Source organism: Metopolophium dirhodum, chromosome 3, assembly GCF_019925205.1.
Source record: "Metopolophium dirhodum isolate CAU chromosome 3, ASM1992520v1, whole genome shotgun sequence".
Taxonomy (NCBI): Eukaryota; Metazoa; Arthropoda; class Insecta; order Hemiptera; family Aphididae; genus Metopolophium; species Metopolophium dirhodum.
Window position 1 is genome coordinate 14,859,930 of NC_083562.1, and position 23,094 is coordinate 14,883,023.

At 29.9% G+C, this 23,094-nt stretch overlaps 1 protein-coding gene across 4 annotated transcripts in view; it reads left to right on the forward strand.

Annotated features, from left to right (window-relative positions):
• LOC132940394 (uncharacterized) overlaps positions 1-23,094 on the forward strand; it is a 76,785-nt gene that overhangs the window by 11,822 nt on the left and 41,869 nt on the right. The window contains exon 1 of one of the 4 annotated variants that reach the window (XM_061007982.1): positions 4,927-5,188. The exons of 2 other annotated variants lie outside the window; for them this stretch is intronic. Coding sequence is in view for 1 of the 2 variants with exons in the window: in XM_061007978.1 (XP_060863961.1) it covers positions 17,873-18,540 (668 nt within the window). In the remaining variant the exon portion in view is untranslated. Of the gene's footprint in view, positions 1-4,926; positions 5,189-17,849; positions 18,541-23,094 lie in introns of those variants that run through there. One more of the 4 variants, XM_061007978.1, reaches the window with a different exon arrangement.

The following is a 23,094-nucleotide window of genomic DNA, read 5'->3' on the forward strand; positions in this document are numbered from 1 at the left end:
CAGTGAATACATTACCAAAATAATTTCCGATGTATGAAGAACATGAAAATTATAATATTCTTATTTATTTATTAAATATATCAAATTTTTATAGTTCACTAGATACTGAAAATATATATCACCTGCTATAATAATATAATATATAGGTCATAGCTTATAGCCTAATAAACTATGAAAGTCTAAACATATTTAATCAAAATATATAAAAGCTTTATTTAACGTTTTTCATGCTCCTATTACTTTGTTTAAAATTAATGGGTCATTTTCATTTATATTTTATTATAAAATTGGGCAAAATAAAAAACAATTATCAAAACGAAATTTTTTTATTTAATGGATTTAATACAGAAGTATAAGTAGGTAATTACTTATTTTATTTGTGAAAGTACATTAGATGTCTACTGACATTTTTACATTTTATGATTCAAGAATTTGTATGCCGTCATAAAAATTGTTCATACTATAAATAATATAGGTACCTTTTTGATAAACCGTTTTATTTTATAGACATCATAAAATATAGGTATATATAGGAATGTAGTTCTAATTTGTCATATTGTGATATTAACCATGGCTAAATATATAGGTATGATCGCATTGAGACGCATTTTCGTTATGGGCTGCGCACGTACAATTACTGCATGTTTTAGCATAGAGAGGAATCTCAGCTGGCAGTGATTTTTTGATTTATTTAGCCAAGAAATTAATAATTTGTATGGTTTTGTTAGCAAATAAATCGAAGTGATAAAATCCATTGCCAGTGGCGGCCATGACACCTGCGTATCGCAAAGTTGCGATCATACCTATATTTAGCCATGATATTAACAAAGTAAACTAGTATGATCGTGAACAATATGTTGTGTATGTGTAGGTACTGTGTTGGTATTATGTTCTATGGTACTTATAATTTAAACTCATCTAATCAAATTATTAGGAAACGCACTAGATTCAATATAGTATAATAATATAATAATATATTATACATTATTCGTTATACTAAGAGGTATAAAGAGGTGTAAGAGAATCTTGGTACAACACTATAGCGATAGCTTTAGGTGAGCTGTGTGAAAGTTTTGCAACCTCGTCGGCTTTTTCGTTGCCTGCTATATTGCTCTAACTGATATGTCTGGGAATCCACATAAATGATATGTGTTGACCAGCAGATCGTGTAATGTGGCAGAAGTTTTGAATATTCCTTGCTATATCGGAAGGGTTAACTATGTTTTTAAGACTTGTTACTGCGCTTAGTGAACCGCTAAGTATAATACAACTTTGTTGTACACGGATTGAGTGAAATATTTGACTGCTTCTAGTATAGCTAAGGCTTCGGCTGTGCAGTAAATTGAACATTTATCAGACAGTTTAAGTTGAATTACAGTATCACCACATATGGATATTATTGCTACTCCTTCTCTTTGATCTGTTATAGATGTGTCAGTGTAAATCTGTGTGTGTGGTTGAACTTGAAATAGTATTTATATAATTTAGGATTTGTATCTTTTTTTGAGAGGTGATGGAGTTTGAGATTAATATCTAGAGAGATAGACCATGGTCCACGGTGGCTTATAAAAATATATATTCGTGCAATACGAATTTGGTTGGTATTTAATCTTTAATAAATATGTCACAAACGATAATTTATCGACGGATGACGATAACTCATTGAAGACACCCGTATTGCCGTTTTCACACAAATTTCTATGTCTTTAATTTATTTGAAACAGAGTTCATCTCATTTCTTACACTGATTTATATAATTTATTTATTTACACTACATTTTTTTATTGTATATCATAATGATATAGTAACTAATACGGCAGCAGCTGATTCCACAGCTAATACTGGCTTATACCATATTTTCTTGCTTGGTCACTCGGCAACTGAAATCGTAGGTCCATTTTTCGTTTGAATCTACATATTAATAATAAACAAAAACAATAATTAAATGTTTATGATAACAGTATAACTGTATAAGTGTTAGTTATTGGTATGGACCGTTGAAACAGAAGTACATTATTAATACGACATTACTGTTTTTAAATTTGTGGTTCGTCTATTGAATTTTTAAATCCTTTATTACATTTTACCTATATTTATTATAACATAAAATGCAATAGTTAAATGTTTTTCCTTAATTTGTTTTTTCTAGCGCTTTTGAAAACTACTGGGATTTTTAAATTTTGACCTCTCTAATACATCAACTAGATTTATAGATTTATTTCCCAACGTATACGCAGTTATAAAAAATAACTACTTAATGGAATTTTTTTATTATGCTTGTAGATTTTGGCATTTTGTCATACTTCATTTTCTACATGATCTCATTATTTAAATATTATTTATATAATCTATCCTTTTGAGTGCGTTTATTTTATACATTCAACAGCTCTGTTATTCCCAGACTATTTGTATGTAGGAAATTATTTCACTGTCTCAATCTCATGAAAGGTTATGGTTAGTGTAGGTTTGCAAAGAATAAAAGTTCATTGCAATTTTTTGACTCCCTGTGTAAAGTGAAATGTAAATCCAATTTAGAACCATGGAAATTAGTGTCATTTAAAATTGCATAGCTCAGTTGTATAGGTAATTAACATATTAACACACTGAATAACGTATCAGATTAATATAATATCTCTAATTTTCTTAGTGGAAACAACCATAGTTATTCGTATTATTTAAATTAATAAAATATAGTTCTATTTATCAAGATAGTATGTAGAATACTAATTTTTGACTAATTTTCAAATTCAGTGAACACGGTAAAATAAAGTAGAACGGCTCAATTTCATTACTTATGTAGGTACTCTATGTCTCTATACTACGTTTCTAATATGCTTCAGAAAATACAATTTACTTTTGATGAATTTTAAAATTAGTAGGTATTAGGATAATTTTTTTTATAGTCTATATTATTATTTATATTGTGCAGTTTATAAATTTATTTTATTTATTTGATGGTATTTTAGAATAATCGATGTGGCTCAACAATAACAATGTTATATTTATACATATGTATAGTTAATAGTTAATTGTTAAGCTTAAATAAAATAACTTTAATATATAATTTGGATACATTTTTAATACAATTTAATTTGATTGCTTTTGGATTTTACATAATCCAAAGTATTATTGTTGAAATATATTATTGTTATGAAAGATAAAATAATATTATTCCCAAGTTTTAATGATACATTTTTTAAAGGTACATTATTATTTATTTTTACTTAATTCCTAGTTTAGATATTATTTATAAACTAGTTATTTTTTTCAAATCATCTAATAGCGATCGAAATTTCAAATCTAGTATATTACAGAAAAAATTACCAACGTTAAACAACTATTAAATTACCTATTAGATATTAAGATAATATCAACAATTTTATAAGTTATAACACTAACGGACGGCATGGCAGTCTTTAAAAGATTTAAGCTCCGATTGCATATTAATTAAGCATTTATTAAAGATTTTTTTTAAATTTTAATGTGATTACAACGATTAAATCATGTTAAAGATGCTGATAGTGTTATGTTTATTATTTTCATTCTTATAGTTATAACTTATAAATGTTTTCAAAACCACTGTTATGTATAAAATTAATTAACAATTGAAAACTTTTTAGCCGACTTTCATTATATTATTATATATCAACTGTTATTATAAGTTTATTTTAAAATAATAATAATACTCAAAAATTAAAAAAAATTTAATTTTGTTCATATAATTTTATTTTTTATTTTATTAGACATTGATACTTTGTAAATTAATTAAAAAGTCATATTTTATTAGATGCTGATAGCCGTTGCTCGTTTCTATTAATTTAAGAATGTGTGCTGATTGTATTAGGTACTTACTTTTTATTTGAAAACACTGCTTGAAAATAGTGAAAATATCTACAAGTTAATTGAAAAGTAAATACGAAATTGTTTTTTAATTAGTTATTTTTTATTAGTACCTAACTTTAAAAAAACCCATACAAAAACTAGGCAAATGGTACTTACATGTAAATATAAATATTTATTTTTGGTTATAAAAATTCTTACTAATTGTCATTGTCTTTAATCTTAGCATAATAGAATAAGTTTGTCAAATATTTATGCTCAGATTATATATACATAAAATATTTAGTATGAAAATAAACTAATGAATTTAGACTATAATCCTATATTCATATTTCAATTATAACGCTTACATATCCAAAATCAATAGAAGAATATTTCATTTATATAGTAGGTATTATCATTATGTATTAGTATTTACTATACCACCAATAAGTATAATAATTATACTATATTATATAGTTACAATAATGGAAATATGGAATTGGAACCTTTTTTGTCCTAGCACTACCGATGGTACTAAATAGTTCACGTCGATTAGATTTTAAAACGTATGTTATTATTTTTATTATTGATCTTTAAAATAACGTTGATAACAAAGGCCAATAGCTCTGTACCGTATGTTATTGTTCACAAATTTGCAATTGACATAAAAAAATATGATAAAAAACAATATCTTAAATTTTTGCGATAGCCAACAACAAACTTAAATGGATTTTAAAATATAAGAATTGCTGAACCGTTGATTGGTGACAATAGAATTACATTTTTATCGTTAACATGGAAAGTAGTATGCGTGATGTTTTTATGCCAATATAATTAATAATTGAACCTATTGACTCTAATATATAGCTATTAAATACTTCATTTGACACCAAGAAATCTCAGAAAATTTTTCAAATTATTATTTTTAATTCTAGTGTGTTTAAAACTAGTCTGCGGAAAAAAAGAAAGATCGTTGACTGATATTAATAATTTCATTACTTAACGACCTCAACCTTAACCGACCGACAGAGTGAGAGGGAACTTCCTCCGGAGAAATGGACGATGCCGCCACTGCTATCAACAACCATACGCTATACCGTCTTATTGTTTTGCCTGACACACTTGTCCGTTAACTTCGAATGCGCTCAGATGGGTTTTTTTTTTAATCGTATTATTGCCGGTATCTATTGTGGTGGATAGGGTGTTTTTTCATTCGTATTTTTTTTTGTTTTTTTCTTGAACGTCTGTTTTAAATTTATTTATTTTACTTAAATCTTTTGATTTTTTCGTGGTGGTGAAGTGTTATTGTTCACGTGATATTTATTTCGACGGAACTAAAATCCTGGTAAAAATTCATTTTTCAAATGTAAGTTTCAATCCATTGTTAAAACTATACTAAACACAAATCACAAATTTATATTTTTATAAAATAGAATAAGCGGCTAAACTGTATAGATATACCTATTATGCATACATTTTTTTTATTATTATTATTGTTTTTGGCAGTATTTTAAATATTTGGATATTTTAATAATTTGGTGGCTTAAAACAAAGTTTTGGTTGTGTATTTAAATACTTTTTATTTATTTGTGTATTTGAATACTTTTACATTGTGTTGTAACACTAATGATACAGTGATATCAATCCACATTCAAATTCATTTTTTATTAAAAAAACGTCAGCCTATATGCGTTTAATAAACTTAAAACATGCAAAATCCTTAGATTATCCGTAATTGAAAATACAATTATATAATCTACTTGTATTTACTTATTTGATACTTTTTATATTTAACAAGAAATTATTTTATTTATCTTAGAATATAAAATTTTGCGTTGATTAACTTTTACGTAAAAAAAATGAATTATTTCAACTAAAAACATATCGCCTATCGGTAGACGTAATTATCTCAAACAATAATTTCTGCACTGCTGCAGGTATTTGGTGGTATTTTTTTTAAAATTTGATAGCTATACTTTGAAATATTTATGTAAATATATAATAATAGGTACCTAAATATTAATAATAAATTTGTTTTGTAAGCAACTTGAAGATAAAATTTTTAAAATTGTAATATTTAACTGTTTTATGTTACAATAATATTATATTTATTACAAAATCAATTAATTAAGTCAATTTAAATCAACGAAATATAGGTATGTATATAAATATAGGTATGATAACCGACGTTAAGATTTCATTGATAACGGAAATCATTTCGATTATCAACTTAATAATTAAATCTTATAACAGGAGCTATGTTATACTAAACTTAGTAACTTCAGTAACATTATTGTAATATGTAATACAATGTTTTGAATTTATGCTTTTATTTTTCGTTAAGAATCTCATAGTTTTACAACTATTTTATTGAAAAGATAATTTATTTTTTTTAAATTTTTGAGGGTAGAACGAGTGCTTGAAAATTGTAATTCCACATTGTTGATCGGAAGTCATATCTCGTCAATACTTTCTCTAAATATGAAAAAAAATCCCACTTCTGGATAATTTTAAAGCTCCACTCACTATCGTTTATCGAATGTTTAGCGATGTTTATTATTACTTTCAAACGTAATGCCATATTACCATATATCTCACATTTTTCGTGTGTGAATGAGTGAGATAAGTATCCACCACTATTAGAAATTCTGATAAAAGATAAAAATGTATAATTTAATTTTGAACCCTCGTGCATTTCCGGTTTGGACGGAATTTTTTTTATTATTTTATATATTGGTCCAAGTTAAATAATTATAACTTTCTGTTTTACATTTTTTTTTTGTCATCTATTCCAGCCAGACTCTATTTTAGGATTGGGCTAATATTTTCCCCGGAATAAGAACCAGGGTTGAAAAACATCTACATATTATATCTTATTGTAACATTAATACTGTACTTAATAAATACAATAATTGTAACAATCGTAATTCTTTAAAATATATAATTATTAGTATTTTAGTATTTTTTAGTATTAAAGTGTCGTTATAGTGGGTGGCTTCTCTAATACAAGTTTTTTTCAATGATGAACTGTTTTCTGCAAATATAATTTATGTCCTAGTGTCTTACACCTATTAATAATTGCCTTTTAAAATAAATAATTTTTATATTTGTTTATATATTATATATATTTTCTATAGTATCAATTTCCTATATATATCATTGAATAATAATTATCATTACGTATACATTCATTACGTTAGTACAAAATTAAATTTCACAGTAAGCATTGTATTCAATATGACGGCGAATCATATGTTTTTTATTTTATTAGCGTTTAATTTTGTAAATAAAAAAATGTATGTTTAAGAAATTATATTAAGGAATACTGTAATATTTAATAAACTTGGAAAAATAGGCATATATGTTTATGTTAACATAAAAAAGTGAATTGAAATATAAGTTCCAATTATAAGATTTCTAAATTCATTGTATAAATTTGAATCAATATTCATGAAATATGAATATATTTTTCATTGGATTCAGTTAAATTTGTTCATTCAGGTATGACCCGTTTATCTGTATCAAATCAACCTTTATCATATACCTATTCGTCAATATGTGCACCAATGCTGAAATCGTATCCAATTTTAATAAATACACGTTTAACACGAAAATACGTGTATGAAATTAACGTTAGTTCACATATACAAGTATTCAACATTAAACTTTTATTATGATGTCCAAGTGACAGCATAATATTAACAACTGTTTTTCTTTTTTTTATTAGTGTGGTAGAAACACAATTTATACTATCATACTTTTTAAAAACGGGTAATTCACTCTGCTGTATAGTAAGTATTAACTGTGAGTGTACGTCGTCATTGAGTATTTTTACTGTCATAGTGTCATTGATGTGTACAATTTGAACTCAATAATCATATCATTACACATTGTATATGAAAAACGATTCTGAGCGGAGTCCGTTAGCCTATATTTGTGAAGGTATTAGATTCTCTTTGATTTTATAATTATCTTAGATCCATTTTACAATGGTGTTTATTTTTTTTTATTTTTTTTTTCCTGTATACAAAATTTCTACCAGAAGAAGGGCTTCGATTTTAACTTACAGTTGAAAACTTTTAGCTAACTTTTAACAAATTAAATCAAGATGGTACTTTAAGGAGGTCATTTTTCGATTTCCTCAATAGTCATTTATGCCACGGGAAAAACCACCGACAAATTACGAAAAACCGCTAAAATTGGGATTTTAATTTCTAACGCTTTGTTTATCACCATAGAAACGAATAAAAAAAATAATATTTTAATATTAATTCAACTTATAGGTTATAAATAATAACAATATAAAAAATATCCAGACAGACAAACCGTCTACGCTCAGAATCGTTTTTCTTATACAATGATATAATATCATTGAATTTAAGTTAAATACAACCCACTTGTAACCTACTGCACGGTAGAGCAACACCCACTTGCCCACCTTTTTTATATTTTATATTAGTAAGTAATACGTATGATAAGGACAAAATATATTAGGTACCTACCTTGTAACTATTATATTTTCAAACCTAACTTATTAAAATTAAAAATGTTATACAAATGTTCGTAGTTATTTGACGAATTTTGTTGTTGTTTGACATGCCAATATTTGATTTTGTCAAAATTCTTAGTTTTAAAGCTTATAAAAAAATAATGTGGATTTATGCTTAACTTTTTTTTTAAGGTTCTAGTTAGAAAGAACTAAAGAAGTAACTAAAATAAGTTACATAATACTATGAGGAATCTTACATTTTATTATCAAGATTTTTGACAGAGCAACCACATTTTTATCAACATTTATAGAATATAATTATATTATATAGGTAATACGTTTTTAAAAAACAATAAAATAATGAAATCGATTTTGTCTCAAAAAATGTGTTGTGTAAACATTATTGTTTTTCCCTATTTTTTTTTTTTTTTTGTTTTCCCAATTGTTAAGAAATATACGAGGAATTCCCTATCTTAAAAAACACTCAAAGTTAAAGACTGAAGTATTTTTACTGCTCCAAAGAAAACACAAAACTAAATACCAATACATTCATTGTTCCGCTCAGATTTTAAAAATATTTATGGATTTAAATTTTAAATACACCATAGAAATTATGTAGACAAATACTTTACAAGACTCCTCAATGTTTATAAAAATATATACATACAAGTGCACAATATATAATATTTACATGCGTGAAATATTGTATTTCAATTACCTTCTATGTAATAATATCTATACAGATTTTAGATTATGGAATCAAATATTATATTTGTATACTACACGTATAAAGTTTATTATTATTTATTAAATACTACAAAATATACAGTTTTATATGAAGCAGTGGTTAAGTATCTAAAGGACATAATGTATCGATAAAAATAAATAACTACCTTTGAAATACTTTTTGTTTCTGCAGTACACAAACTATATATTGTTAACATAAAAAATATAAAATTTAAAGTTTTTAATAAAAAGCTGATTTATAATTATTACAATAGGTACTTACAAATAACCTTATTACCATTACATATTATATTAAACGTAAAAAATTTACAAAAAAAAAAAATGGTTAGATACTAAATAAATGGTTTTTATTAATTATTCAATATGTAATAAGTGTTAAAACATAACTATGACTAGGTATCACTTTCTTTTTATTATAATCGCAGTTATACCCAGTTTTTACAAAAATATGCGTATCTACCCGTGTAAACACACTAAAATATTTAATTAAAATCTTCAAATTCCGGACGGTTGCAACAACAATTTTATAATCATTATAGTATTATACCCTATTAGTAAGCAGACGCTTTGACGGTTATCATTACTATCAATTATCCCATTAGACGCATTAGACGGTGGGAAAGTCGGTGGGGTGAAGCTGATGACCCCGAGGCAAATGCACCAGGACCGCTTTCTTTCAGACCAACTGATGACACGAATTTCACTCGGGGCTCTTGACAGCCAATGTTTCATATGAAGTCACATGATAAAATGTCAACAGCTTTCTATGAGGAATATATATGTTATTTATTATTTCTGGGAAGCAAAGAGGAGCTTATGATTAAATTAATTACTTTTATTTGTTTTTCTTTTGTACAGCATTCATGATAATTTTAAACCATATCGAAAGAAAATCAGCTGCAATTTATAATTCATATCGAATATCATTATAATATTTATTGATTGTCTCCATAAAGTTGTCATAATAGTATAATATACCAAATGGTTAGTAGCTACCTATTTTTTTTTTTTATATAAGCACTGATACCGCCTCACTCCCTCTACAAATAAATCATAATAATATGATCATATTCGTTTCTTTTAGTCTTACATACAGTGTGTATTCAAATTTATAAAAAAAAAGATAACATTATGAATATAATAGGTCATATATAAAAAGCTGTATATGAACATCAAGATTTTTTAAAAAAATATTTGTATATCATAATTATAGGGTATATTATATTTATATAGTTATATATTACTTAAATAATACAAATATAGTATTTTTGAAAAAAAAAACTTTTAATATACCTATATTTTCTATGTTATTTTTAAAAATGGTTAACTCAAAGTAATAATTGCACACAAAACCCCTAAACTATTATAATGAGATGGTTTGACTTAGATAATTTAAAAAACATTATTTATAAATCATGTGGAAATACATAAAATTCAAATTTTATTATTTACCAATAATTTAATGTGATGAAGTAAAGTGTGAACAAGAGGAGTATTGGAAAGTCTACTTTAACCGGAAACGATATGTGACATGAGCCGACGAAATCATATAACAATCCCGGATTTGCAATAAATCAATAGCCAATGCAATTCTGTCGAACGAAACAAATTGAATTGATCATTGTTCAAATCGTATTTCATTAACCCCAAAGACCCGTTTTTATTGTGTTTTCCTAAACCAATCGATTAATGTTTACAGCCAATTGTTCCAACATCGTCAATAGTCATAAATAATATAAACATAATCCGGCGCGAAATTAGCATAATCAGATCAAAGGGATATGCCATATTATACACATGGGTTTTTTAAATTCTTTTCAATAACTTCATGTTAAGACAATTTTATTTTTGATTCGATGATCTTAAATATCCTATGATAAAGATGCACAAAAATGATTTATCAGTGTAAACATTTCAAAGCCTTTTACATTTTAATCAATGCCCCATATTCATCAAGGTACGATGAAAAACAATGGTATACGATAATATTTTAAATAAACTAACTACTTCATCAAGAATATTTTTTTGTACATATTACATAAACCAACATGACACTATAAACGTTATTAACATTAATGATGGATATTAATGAAAGGATATTTAAATCATTACCTACTGTACCAGTTAAATTAAATGTGTATTTTCAATAAATAAGATTTAGTAAAAATAATATGGGTATGAAAATTGTATATTTAATGAAAAATACTGTCAAAGTTATTCAATTTATTTGTGCAAAAATCATAATATATTATATAGGTAGGTAGGTACTATGTAAACTCATCAGTTTCTTGTCATGATTTCACTATACTATGACTACAAACACTCACAGTCAAGTTTAATGATCTATAACGCACACAGAAGACTGGTTTTCGTTTATAATCAGATAATAAAATATCGTAACCCATACTTTATATTTATACCGAACGATTCAGATGGTTTCTAAAAAACATTCACCTATGCAACCTTAAGTTATATACTATTTCTAATGAATATTTTATACTTAAATTATATTTATAAATTATAATAAAAGTGTAAGAGTTTGAAAATCTATAAAAACATAGATTAAGCGTTGAAAATAATTCAAGTTGAGAAAAATCGAATATATCATCGAAATCATAATATTATGAATTATAATCTTTGTTGGGTGCATATTATTAGATACAATACTGCATATTATGTAATCAATAAAAAACATCGTGTTAATTAATTGCAATATTATGATTTGAATTCAATAAAAGAACACCGATTTCGAATAATATGGTCTATAATGGTAGATTAATAAAAAAAATAATGAATGTCTAATTAAAAAACTCGAAACAACCCGCCGACCTTCCAGTATAATAATAATATTATAATATAATGCAGCATAATATCCACACCATACTGGACGAGTTGTAAGCTATATTATTATGTTGGTTCGATATTTACCCAAGATGTGGGTCGAAGAAATCGAATCGCCAGCAAACCGGAATATAAGAAAAGACGCTGGAAGGTAAAAAAAAAAATTAAAACACATCTGCTGGAAGAAATGGAAACTGGTAATTGGAATGCTAACCAGAAGGTTCCAGGCAGTTTATGGCCGTTGCAGAGTATAGAGTATAATATCATAAACTCCGAGTTATATCGACCTACTTCGTCGCGTTTTCAGAATTTCATAGAGTTTTTCATGAAAAACAACGGATTAAATGTGTATGGAATACAGACTATAAAATATATTATTAATTATAATATATCCTATACAACGTAAATAATAATCTGCCGATTCAAGTAATAATATATATTAGGTACTCGTATACGATAATATTTTCTAGGTGCAGCGTTGCACTGCTCATTCTTGTTTTTAATCATATTTTTACTTTGCGTCTCACTCTATCTCTTTCTCGTAAGAGTAAACACATACGTTTCTTAAGTTTCTTTAATTTCGTTGTTAGAAAATTTTACGAGACACATGTAGTCCATGCTAATTATTGCCGTTTAGGTTCCGTGGCCATGTGAATATTGTGTGTGTTACGCGATATGCACAGCTGTTATATCGGTTCCACGCGCTGCGCAATGGCTAAGCAATGTACCCCGGACTTAACAAGTTGGTTTCACCTATATTGTACGAATGCTAAAATAGTTTAACGTACAAAAGACAAACGAAAAAATAAAAATCTAATCGTAAAAATGAGAAACGAAACGTCGCGCCTTTGTCGGCGGTAAAGAAAAGAGATCCAAACTATCTCGCCGGACGATTATACGCAGTCTGTTTCGTGTATATAAGGTCAACCGCGCGTGCACACAGACGGCGGCGTTCGCGGTTTTTTTTAATCTTTTACTCGATTTGTTGCCCCGGAGCCGAGTTCACCGCGCCGCGTTTCACTTTTTCGGTACGCCCGTGACTCAGAGCACCGAACAACAATACTGACGCAGAAGTAAACTCGTAGATACATGTGCGTTGTAATATTGGTTTTCGTTTTCGGTCTGGACCATAACCTCGATGCCGCCGCCCATCGTGTCTTCGTCCGTGCTCGCTAAAATATAATAATATAACCTAGTACCCGGTATACTTTTACGACCGCAAGTCGAATATTATTGTCATAGGCGATAGGCACCGAACATCTCACACTGTAGCACTACTATTATACTACAACCACAGACTATATGAAATTTTCATATAGTCTATGCTATACAACTAGGTACTATTTGTATATAGATATAGTTGTCATAGGTTAGGTCGCTGTGGATTGGCAAATAATACCAAAAGTAAACAAAACCAGTTAACCACTGCACAGACGACGCCGCTGCTGTATTTTATTTTAGTAATCGAAAAGCATCAAACGATCCATTGCGAACGGTACTCGATTTCTTATTTGTTTTATTATTATAACTGGTATTTAGACTGTATTATTTTTTGAATTTGTTCGTGTTTTATACAGCGATGTCCGCTGAAATTTCTTAAGAGGTGATCAATGAAAATGCTTTGTTATGTGTCATTGTATGTTTATCGGATACTATAAAAGATGACACATTTTTTTACAACGTATTTGAGATGAATCATATTCAGTCTATCTCTAATAGTGAATTTATAATTTTATTTATTTTTAAAGAAGATAATAGGGCCCACTGAACATTTTCGTATATTATAATATGTTATTTTTATTATCGGTGGCCGATTTGTATTATAATATTATTGTACTCCGCGGTCCGCGTTACCAGAATACCACTATCGCACTACTCTATTGAGATGAAGGTGGACCTTGCAATTAATTATGATATTCGTCAATTTTCCATCTGTGCATAGGCGTAGAAGGGGGGGGGGGCGGCTAAAGGGGATAAATCCTCCCGGAATTTTGTTTAGCTTCCCCCTTACCCCCAAAGCAGTGTAGTTTCAGTGTGAAGTGGTGGTTAGGTTATTGCAGTGGGTCGTGCACTTACATGGACATTTTTTTTTTTTTACTGCATTGGTCCACACCGACCTTACACACCTACTAATAATCTGCGCCGTTCACAAAATTCACACAGATAGTCGACGATTAGTGCTTGATACGTTCTATCCGATTTACGAAGTTATATTTATAGTTTGTGTTTGCGTCTTGGCAGTATTGATATGGTGTTGCCGACATAGATGAAAATAAGGGTGGGACTTTAGGGGTTAAGTCCCTCAAAAATGTTCATATACCCCACACCAAACATATCCTAAATGTTGTTTTAAGCTTATTCAATACTATTAAAGTAGGGCTTTAGTCCCCCCCTCCAAATTTCAAACGCTTAGTGGGTTTTAGGATATTTGGTTTTCTGGTGCTATTATAGTTTTTTTTTTCATGGGCTCGTTACCTTCGTTCCTTGTTTAGTATATAGTTTTACAAGCGCGTTTGAAGTTTATTTTAGTGCATCGAATGATTAACACATTTAATCGTGTCTAAATTCTAGAAGGGTGTATGTATGATATTTTTCTTTTTATAATTTAAATATAATAGCTAATAATATTATAGTGTTTATCTTTATCTTTATCTAGCTATATTTTTTTTTATTGGGGCAAAAACCGTGTATAGATACCAAATTCAATAGTTTCTAAAACCAAAATAAGATTATAAATACGATTTTATAAAAATAAGCATCTATAGGATGGATTAATATGGTTAAATCAATTCTCATACCATTGTATACGGTATAATTTGCATTATTATTTGTTATAGTCTATAGGTGTACATACATATCTGTTATATTTTGATTAAGAGAAAAAGAAATTCTGTTCATAATATAATATTGCACACGAAATGAAAATTATATTATTTTTGTTCTCTAGTAAAATTGATTAAAGAAACCAATACAATGCCATTTTAAATCTAATCTATATTTAAGACATCTATAGGTTGGCATAGATATTGTACTGGCGATGTTTATATACTATCCCTATATAATATAGTGTCTACCATAATTTCTACGGTAGACGGCTATATGATTAAGAGAATTCGCGTGCATTAGTTCAGAAGGAAACGTGCACTAGTGAAGTATAATATTATAATCTCGTATGCATTCGTATAATGTATACTATATACGTTCACTTTTCTCGTTATTTACCTTCGGAATTTCATATAAGCTCACCAAACACATTATATTCGGACACGGGCGAAAGTGAATCCTACAAACATCAATAATAACAATAATATAATAAGACGTCGATTATGATGTATGATAGTATATATAATAATGACATGTATGATGTAGGTTCGTGTACAATATGGTACAGAGTTGGTCAAAAATACCAAAATATGCCGTCACACTTGGGCTTCAAGTGCAAATCATGCGTTCGTAAATAATATTAGACGGTAATCTAGGTACACCGTGAAAAATTCTCATTCTGTTATCAGAGTATGACCACAAAAGGAAGCTAATGTGCTATACATTATATTTTGGTCAATAGACGAAAAGAAAACGTATCTACCCAGTACCCATATACATCATATATTTTATACACACACTTGAGATTTACTACAAAGTATTCAAGACGTTTGATATTAATATTCTTATTGATGGCAATATAGCAATGATGATAACTTCTTTAAGCCGCCACAGTACTACACTATTGTAACTATTATAGGTATTATATTATAAGTAACTATTACCTACTACCTAAGTGAAATATCGTGTATATAATGCATTTACCATTTTTAACGCACCGTTGCGTATCAAATATCGCATCACGAATCATGATTATTGAACCAACATGTAGACACGTCGCTTGTAAACTGAATAATGTGTACTTAAATACAGTCGTGTTGTAATAACACTTGACTAGAAATTATACAATATCGAACGATATAATATTACTAATTTAACGGCGTTGTATCCAAATATTTTATATGAACCTATTTTGTTTAAAAATTCATGTGTAGGTATATTTAATATATATTATTATAATCTTATAATACAGCGTTTCCAAACCGTCAAACAGAACTTTTAGAAATATCAGAAACACTTGATGGATCTAATAGTTAATTATTAAATATTTTAGAAGTGTATTATTTGTATTATCAACCGCTTAAACCTTTTTTACGCCTGGTTAAATCACTGTAGTGTCAATCAGTAATTTTATAAGGTTGATATAAATAGAATATAATATAAAATAGAAATAGTTTTGACTATAGCTAATAATTAATATTTAATAATACTATATAAAAAAACGTACATTTGAAATGAGGGAGTGGTGGTAGTAGTCGTCGTACCGTATCCAACGTCTATGACGCTCCCCTATTCGGATTACAACTTTGCCGTCACATTATATGAACCATTCGATACAGTATACGACCATAACCTCATATTAAAATAATTTAATATCCACTAAAATATATGCTCACAATAGATACAGCATCGAATTAATAATAATTTTTGTTCGAATATTAATTTTAACAGTATCGAAATTTATTAATTTTTAATTTTGTGTTTACAACGTATTTATTGTTTGTTACTTATAAGTTATAGCATTGTTTTATAATTTTACTGACTAATAGTCAGATGTAACGTTTTAGGTTCCTAGAATATTCATTTTCAATCATAAAATGTATAACTTAAGTCTATAATGTCAACTTGTGATTTATTAAGCTGTTTTGAATGGAGAATACATTAGTACAAGTGTGAAAGATTAACAATACTATAATAATAAGGTTTCAGAGAAATTCAAAGTTATTTTTTTTTTGTTCGATAACTCGTTTAATAAACTCTTAAGAAAAAATAACAATCCACACATATGTGACATCTCAGATATCTCATGGAGGCGTATGTAAGGATGAATAGGTATAATTATTAGTCTTTTGAGTTTTGATAACTCGTAAAAACAAAGATATTGTATATCTACGTTACTCTGTTCGCCTAACTATGAATTTAATGTACTTTTCACCAGGCATAATATTTATTAGAATTTTTTTTATATCATTTATTGATTCAAAAGATTGACATTTTTTTTCATCTATTATTTTCCGACACTCGGCGTCAAAACGAAAATATTAGCATATATTTAGTATAATATATAGATACTTATTACATTATTACGATAAATCAAATGTTTTACGTGAAGCCTATAATATTATCATATATGAATATTGAATATAATATTCACGGAAACAAGCATAATTAATATTATTACTAATATTATTATTATTATACTTAGCCACATTGGCGGCATTGATGTGGTTGAAAATCAATTGTTTTCGGTATGTAACGCGTGGCATTGACAGGTATAAAATACATTATTGTTCGCGGAATTTATTATAATCAACGCGTTACCATATTATACAGTAGTGTACAATATAAATAAGTAATTTTAATAGTAGGTAGTAATTGAATGAATCATCAACATTGTCGTTGTCGCATATTCGTATACCCATTAGTCCCAATACTGATACCGACGATCAACACTTAAATAATCTGGATACCCCACTGCATACCACAACCACGGTAGTCGATATAGACGGAGTAGAGAAAAAAAATCCTGTAACAAAGCGTGGGGTTGGTACATCAATACGAAAATATTGTGACAGCTGGCGGCCACTGCTCCGTATACTCGTACCTAGTGCTGTAATGCACAAAACGATAAATTATAAAATTAAAATATGTGTCGTACAACCGAACATGGACGCGTTGCCCCGGTGTACACAATGAACGCAAATGAGACACGCACGACGGTTACGCTGTATACGGCACGCAGTATTGTTCGGGCTTCCGGTGACCCTGCAGTGGCCGGACACTGGTGGCGGCGGGAGGTTAAGTGTACACCTACAGTAGAGTTCGGCGCCGGGATCGAGTCGGGTTGCTGCCAGTCGTGCGCAGGTCGTCATGTTGGACAGCGTCCGGTGTCTGATGTCCGTGGTGATGGCTTCGCCGTCGGAACGGCCGGTCGTCACCGCCGACGGCGAACGGCGAGGGCCAACCAGTCTGCGGCGGCAATCCGGCTCCAAGCGTAAGGTGCGCGTGCACAGGGTCAGCTCCAGGTACCCGACAGTCGAAGTACGGACCCGGATGGATTCGTACGGCACCGGAGTGAGGTCGTCGGCAGCGGCGATGACCGTCGCCAACTCGAACGCCGTTGCAGGTGTCGACCTTTGTGGCACCGGCGACGACTTTTACGGCGGCGGATCCGCTGACATGCACACCGTACCCGGCGGATCGTCTTCTTCATCGTCGTCGTCATCGTCGACGTCGACCTCGGCTTCAGACACGGCAGCCGGCTGCTCGTCAGTCTCGGACACAGACTTTTACTACGAGGACCGGACTGACGGTGCTGGGGTGCACACGACCGTGATTGAACTCAGGGCTGAACACGTGGACCGGACCGAGACCATCCAAGAAGAGTTCCGAGACAGCTTGACTCCCATCTACGACGAAGACGATGACCACCACAATCACCTGCAGCCGCGTCACATCCGCCGTCGGACCGTCGAAGTCGTCACGAAACACCGTCACGTACTTTCCGAATCGTGTCGCGTCAAAGTGGAAAACCTGAGGTACGCCAGTGCGCACAGATTATACCTAATATTGTCATATGTATAGTCGTTTGCAGAATACCATACATACGAAATATAAATATAAACTCGTATTATCTGTGCCTACATAATATACATGCCACATGTAGACTTGACCTCGGAACGATGACGGTCACCTAGCACCTAATGCGTTGAACCTTCGCATACTATTCTTATTGATATTTTGATATTTTATTTCCTAGCATTTAAAATGGTAAAACCAAAACAGTTCTAATTGAAGATATGTTCCTTTAACATAGTTTTTAATTTCAATCACCGGAGTTTTCTAATATTGATTGTTAGTTTAGACTGTAGACACATTTTATGAACCATGTAAAATACATTTGTCGATCTCTACATTTAAAATCATACCATAAATCGTTTATCTATATTTTAATTAAGCCGTTCTAACGGGAATGTTTCCCGCGCCTGTCAATTGCAATAACATTAAAACGTTTTACAACGTTCGAAATTACAACTCAACGAAAGTGGATTTGTAACTTTCCACTCGTTCAGTGTAAAACAGCTGGATACAAATACTAGTTTTGATATTTAAATCTACTATATTAAATATATAATTTGAATATTCGACGTCATTCAATTATATGTTTTATTAGCATTAAGTACATTTCAACAAATAATAATATTAGTACTAAAACTATTAATAGATATTATAGGTACCAACACACATCACCTGATGGATTTAAAATAAAATTAATAAAATATGAGAATATCTAATTACGACACTTTAAAAAAATTAATAGTTTCCAACAATTATTCTCCTGTGACATTATTATTATTATGTATAATATATGTTGAGTATGTATACGTATTGTACGAGTAATTTGTAGGTTCATTTTTTTAGTAGCACAATAAAAATCAATTTTTATGGGAACGCGTAACAGAGAATTGTCCTTCTCACCTGATATCACGTTTTGGTCATGACAAAATTATCAAAAAAGTTTTTATTCAATTATTTATATTTATTGTTAGCCTCAAAGGTGTGATTCTCGGAGTTCTTATAGGTATTAGAACGGTGATCAGCTATTAATAATTTAATGTACAATAAACATTTTGGATAGCATAATACATGATTAGGTAAAAAACGTCGATATCATACAATGCTGGATCCATTAGAGTGTATACGATTTCGCTTTCTGCAGACTGCAACTACCTGTTTAGGTATTTCTTACCACAGCATATGTTCATTTCAATGTCGTGCGTTCAACTCTAATGTAGCCAATAACAACAAAATATAATAATTTAATAATTTAATAACTCATTTAAATTTTATATTTATATTATTTTATTAATTTAAGAATTAAGTCTAATATTTAAAATGTTCTTAAAATTTAAATAAGTTTTTAGAGATACCCCGGTGCTGTTTTATTTTCCCTTCTATACTTATGAATGTCAACATTTTAGTACCAAGAAACATGATCACATCACATAGGATACGATGTTTTTCCGTTCTTGACAGTGCAGCATAATAACGAGATAATAAAAAAAAAGATTTTCCAATGAAATTACAAGATTTATTACATATAATTAATATACAATTATTATAAACGAAAATAGGTACATAATATGTGTAAATATTAAAATAATACCACACATGGTTTCTACTAGAGAAATCGTTTTTCTATAATACCCCATCCCTCTAAAAACATATCGTTCTCGGTCTCCGTATTTAATACGTTTTTATGCATAAACACAAAAAACTATATTTTTATTCAAATTCTGATCTTTGGAATTATAAGTTTACTAACTACTTAGTCTATTGAGACAATATTGTTTACGACTAGAAAACGGACAACGGGGTTATTGAATGCGAACAGCGTGGCGTGGCGGATGCAGCGGAGAAAAAGGCCAATGACTATCGCGTTTTATTCAAACAGACTAACCGTGGAAATTAACGTGGTTACCCTCTCACGAGTATATTATATTTTCAATTGTTTAGTCTTTAAGGAATCATTGAAAATCGAATGACGTTAAGAAAAACCGACCAACGGAAAATCTCGCGGTTATCCGCTCAGCCGCTCGCTATATAGGTATTATAGTAACGTAAGCCACATTGTGTATACAGTGTGATTGCAAGGGAGTATCCGCACGCTCATAACTTCCCATCGCTAGTGTAAGGAAAACGCGGTCGTTGCCGGCCTTTTTCTCCTCGTATGTCGTGGAATTAGATCTCCGTGCATCAACCCGTTTTCGCGTCATTGTCCGCGAATGCATAGCAACAGTGGTTTTCGATGCGTCGATCGTGATGTGGCCGATGAGGTGGCACTTCATAGAGTTTCTATACATATTTTAATACTTTATAGTTTATAGTACCTACCGAAAATTTTCGAAGATGCGACGATTTTGCCGTTAGTGGTCATTACCCGTTAGAGAAATATACAATAAATATGTGGGACGGAATGGAATAAGTTATTAAGTTATTCGGTACCAATACAGAACATCGATTTCAAACGATGCTCTGTGTCGCCAAAAGCTTGATATATTCTTAATACGCTCGTGGTTCCAGTTTGCATATTTCACATTATCGTGTTAAATTGACTTCACGAACCCACGCGTCACACTATCCCCGGAGCACAGTTGTCTGCAATATATATATTTTGAAAACAAATTATGATAAATATTATTTGTTGACGACCTTTATATAGTATGATAATATGTAATATGTATAAACAAAACATCTTGTAACAATTATAAATATAAATATGTTACATGTCACCTATGTATATAATACGAACTCTACCGTATGTACGATTAACTGCTGACCGATATATTATTAATATTAAAACACACACATAATTGTAAGGCCTATGGCCAACACACACAATGTATTAGTAAGTTAGTTCGCTGTGCACCTTAGACCTCAATACACACTACGATTACCGGACTCCGTATGACTACGATACAGTTACATAGTATAATAGAACATAGTTGATATATTCGTGAGTATTAATATTTGTAAGTGTTTAGTAGACAATATAACATAATTATAACTGAAAAGGAATCCTAGTAATTTAAATATATTTAAGATCCTGATATCTACATATCTGCCCCTGACTACGGTATTTATATCTATAGGATCCTACGATTCTCCCTGGATATCTTATATTTAACTGGTCGTTCCCCCGACCACGTTACAATCTAATAAAAATAAAACTGTTGTCGAATAATATAATATTGGAAGGTTCGTTTTCATAAAGTGGACTAAGAGGTACCCTATTCGCGCCTACAATATGTCTGCGGATTGTATGCATTAATGTATACAAAAATGTGGATAGTGAGATAAACAATATGTTCTTGGTAAATTTGATTATTTTTTTATTATTATTTATTTCCAAGAAATACGTACTTATGTATAATTAAGTTAATAATATAATAATTCTTCTTTCGTTTTTTTGTTTTGTTGCGGTAATACTTTATATTATTTTACACCATCTCGAAGACCCCCAAAATTGCCTAAGGTTAAAACAAGGGGAGTCCAGACGTAGGTACAGTTCTAGTAATGACGTATTAATGAGTTAAGTTTTTTTATTTTTTCGATATTGAACTTTATTTTGATGATAAATTAAAATATTAAACTGACTATTAGACAATCTAAACAATTTATATAACATGAAAAATATGCCTTAAATGCAGTGAAGTGTAGCACTTACTCAGTACTCACTTTGTCACTATACTCATCCTGCTGAGACATGCGCAATTTTATATAAATACCGTCAACAACAATATTATTATTACCGTGTTACGTGAGATAAAAAGCTCAATATACTGCAGTGCATGCGTCTAATAATATATCTACGCGCACGCGCTTGCCAACGTTTGTGCTCTGTTTGGCAAAAACAGTTAAGTCGTTACTAATCATGATAATATATGTATTTTATGTTATCATCATCATCATCATAATTTTCATTATTATTACTTACTGCTGCTACGTAGGTATATTATACATCATAATAAATGCACGAGGACTTCACCGGCCGGAACAAATAAGCCACTGGTTCGGTCATGGTTTGTGCACACTGACGGATCGCGTTTCCTATGTATGTGACCCCGGTACGACAAACACCAAAAGTATAATTTTATTTCATACACGATAATATTATGGCATGTTGACCGTCGCCACTAATGCCACTTCCACTACGCCGTGGCCGTTCACCGTGAGTGATGGCGTACACTTGCGCGCGTTTTGAGTTGCCGTATTCTTCAGACGCCAGGCGAACGCAAATTGGTTTCCCAAATATAAATTTTATAATATTATTGATTAGTGGTAAAGTTGGCACGATTAAAAAAGAAAAAAACATGATAATAATAAATTTACCAGCAAAACGACGTAAGACTGGCATAACGTTAACGGAAATTATTCAAACGCCGAAAACGGAAAACACATTAATTAATCTGTGTATTTAAAGAGTAAACATCTGTAATTAAAGTATTCCGTAAGTTCTATTTATCTGGTACTTAAATAAATTAAGTCATAACGCATAGCTGATGGATAGGAAATTCAAATTTAAAAACTGT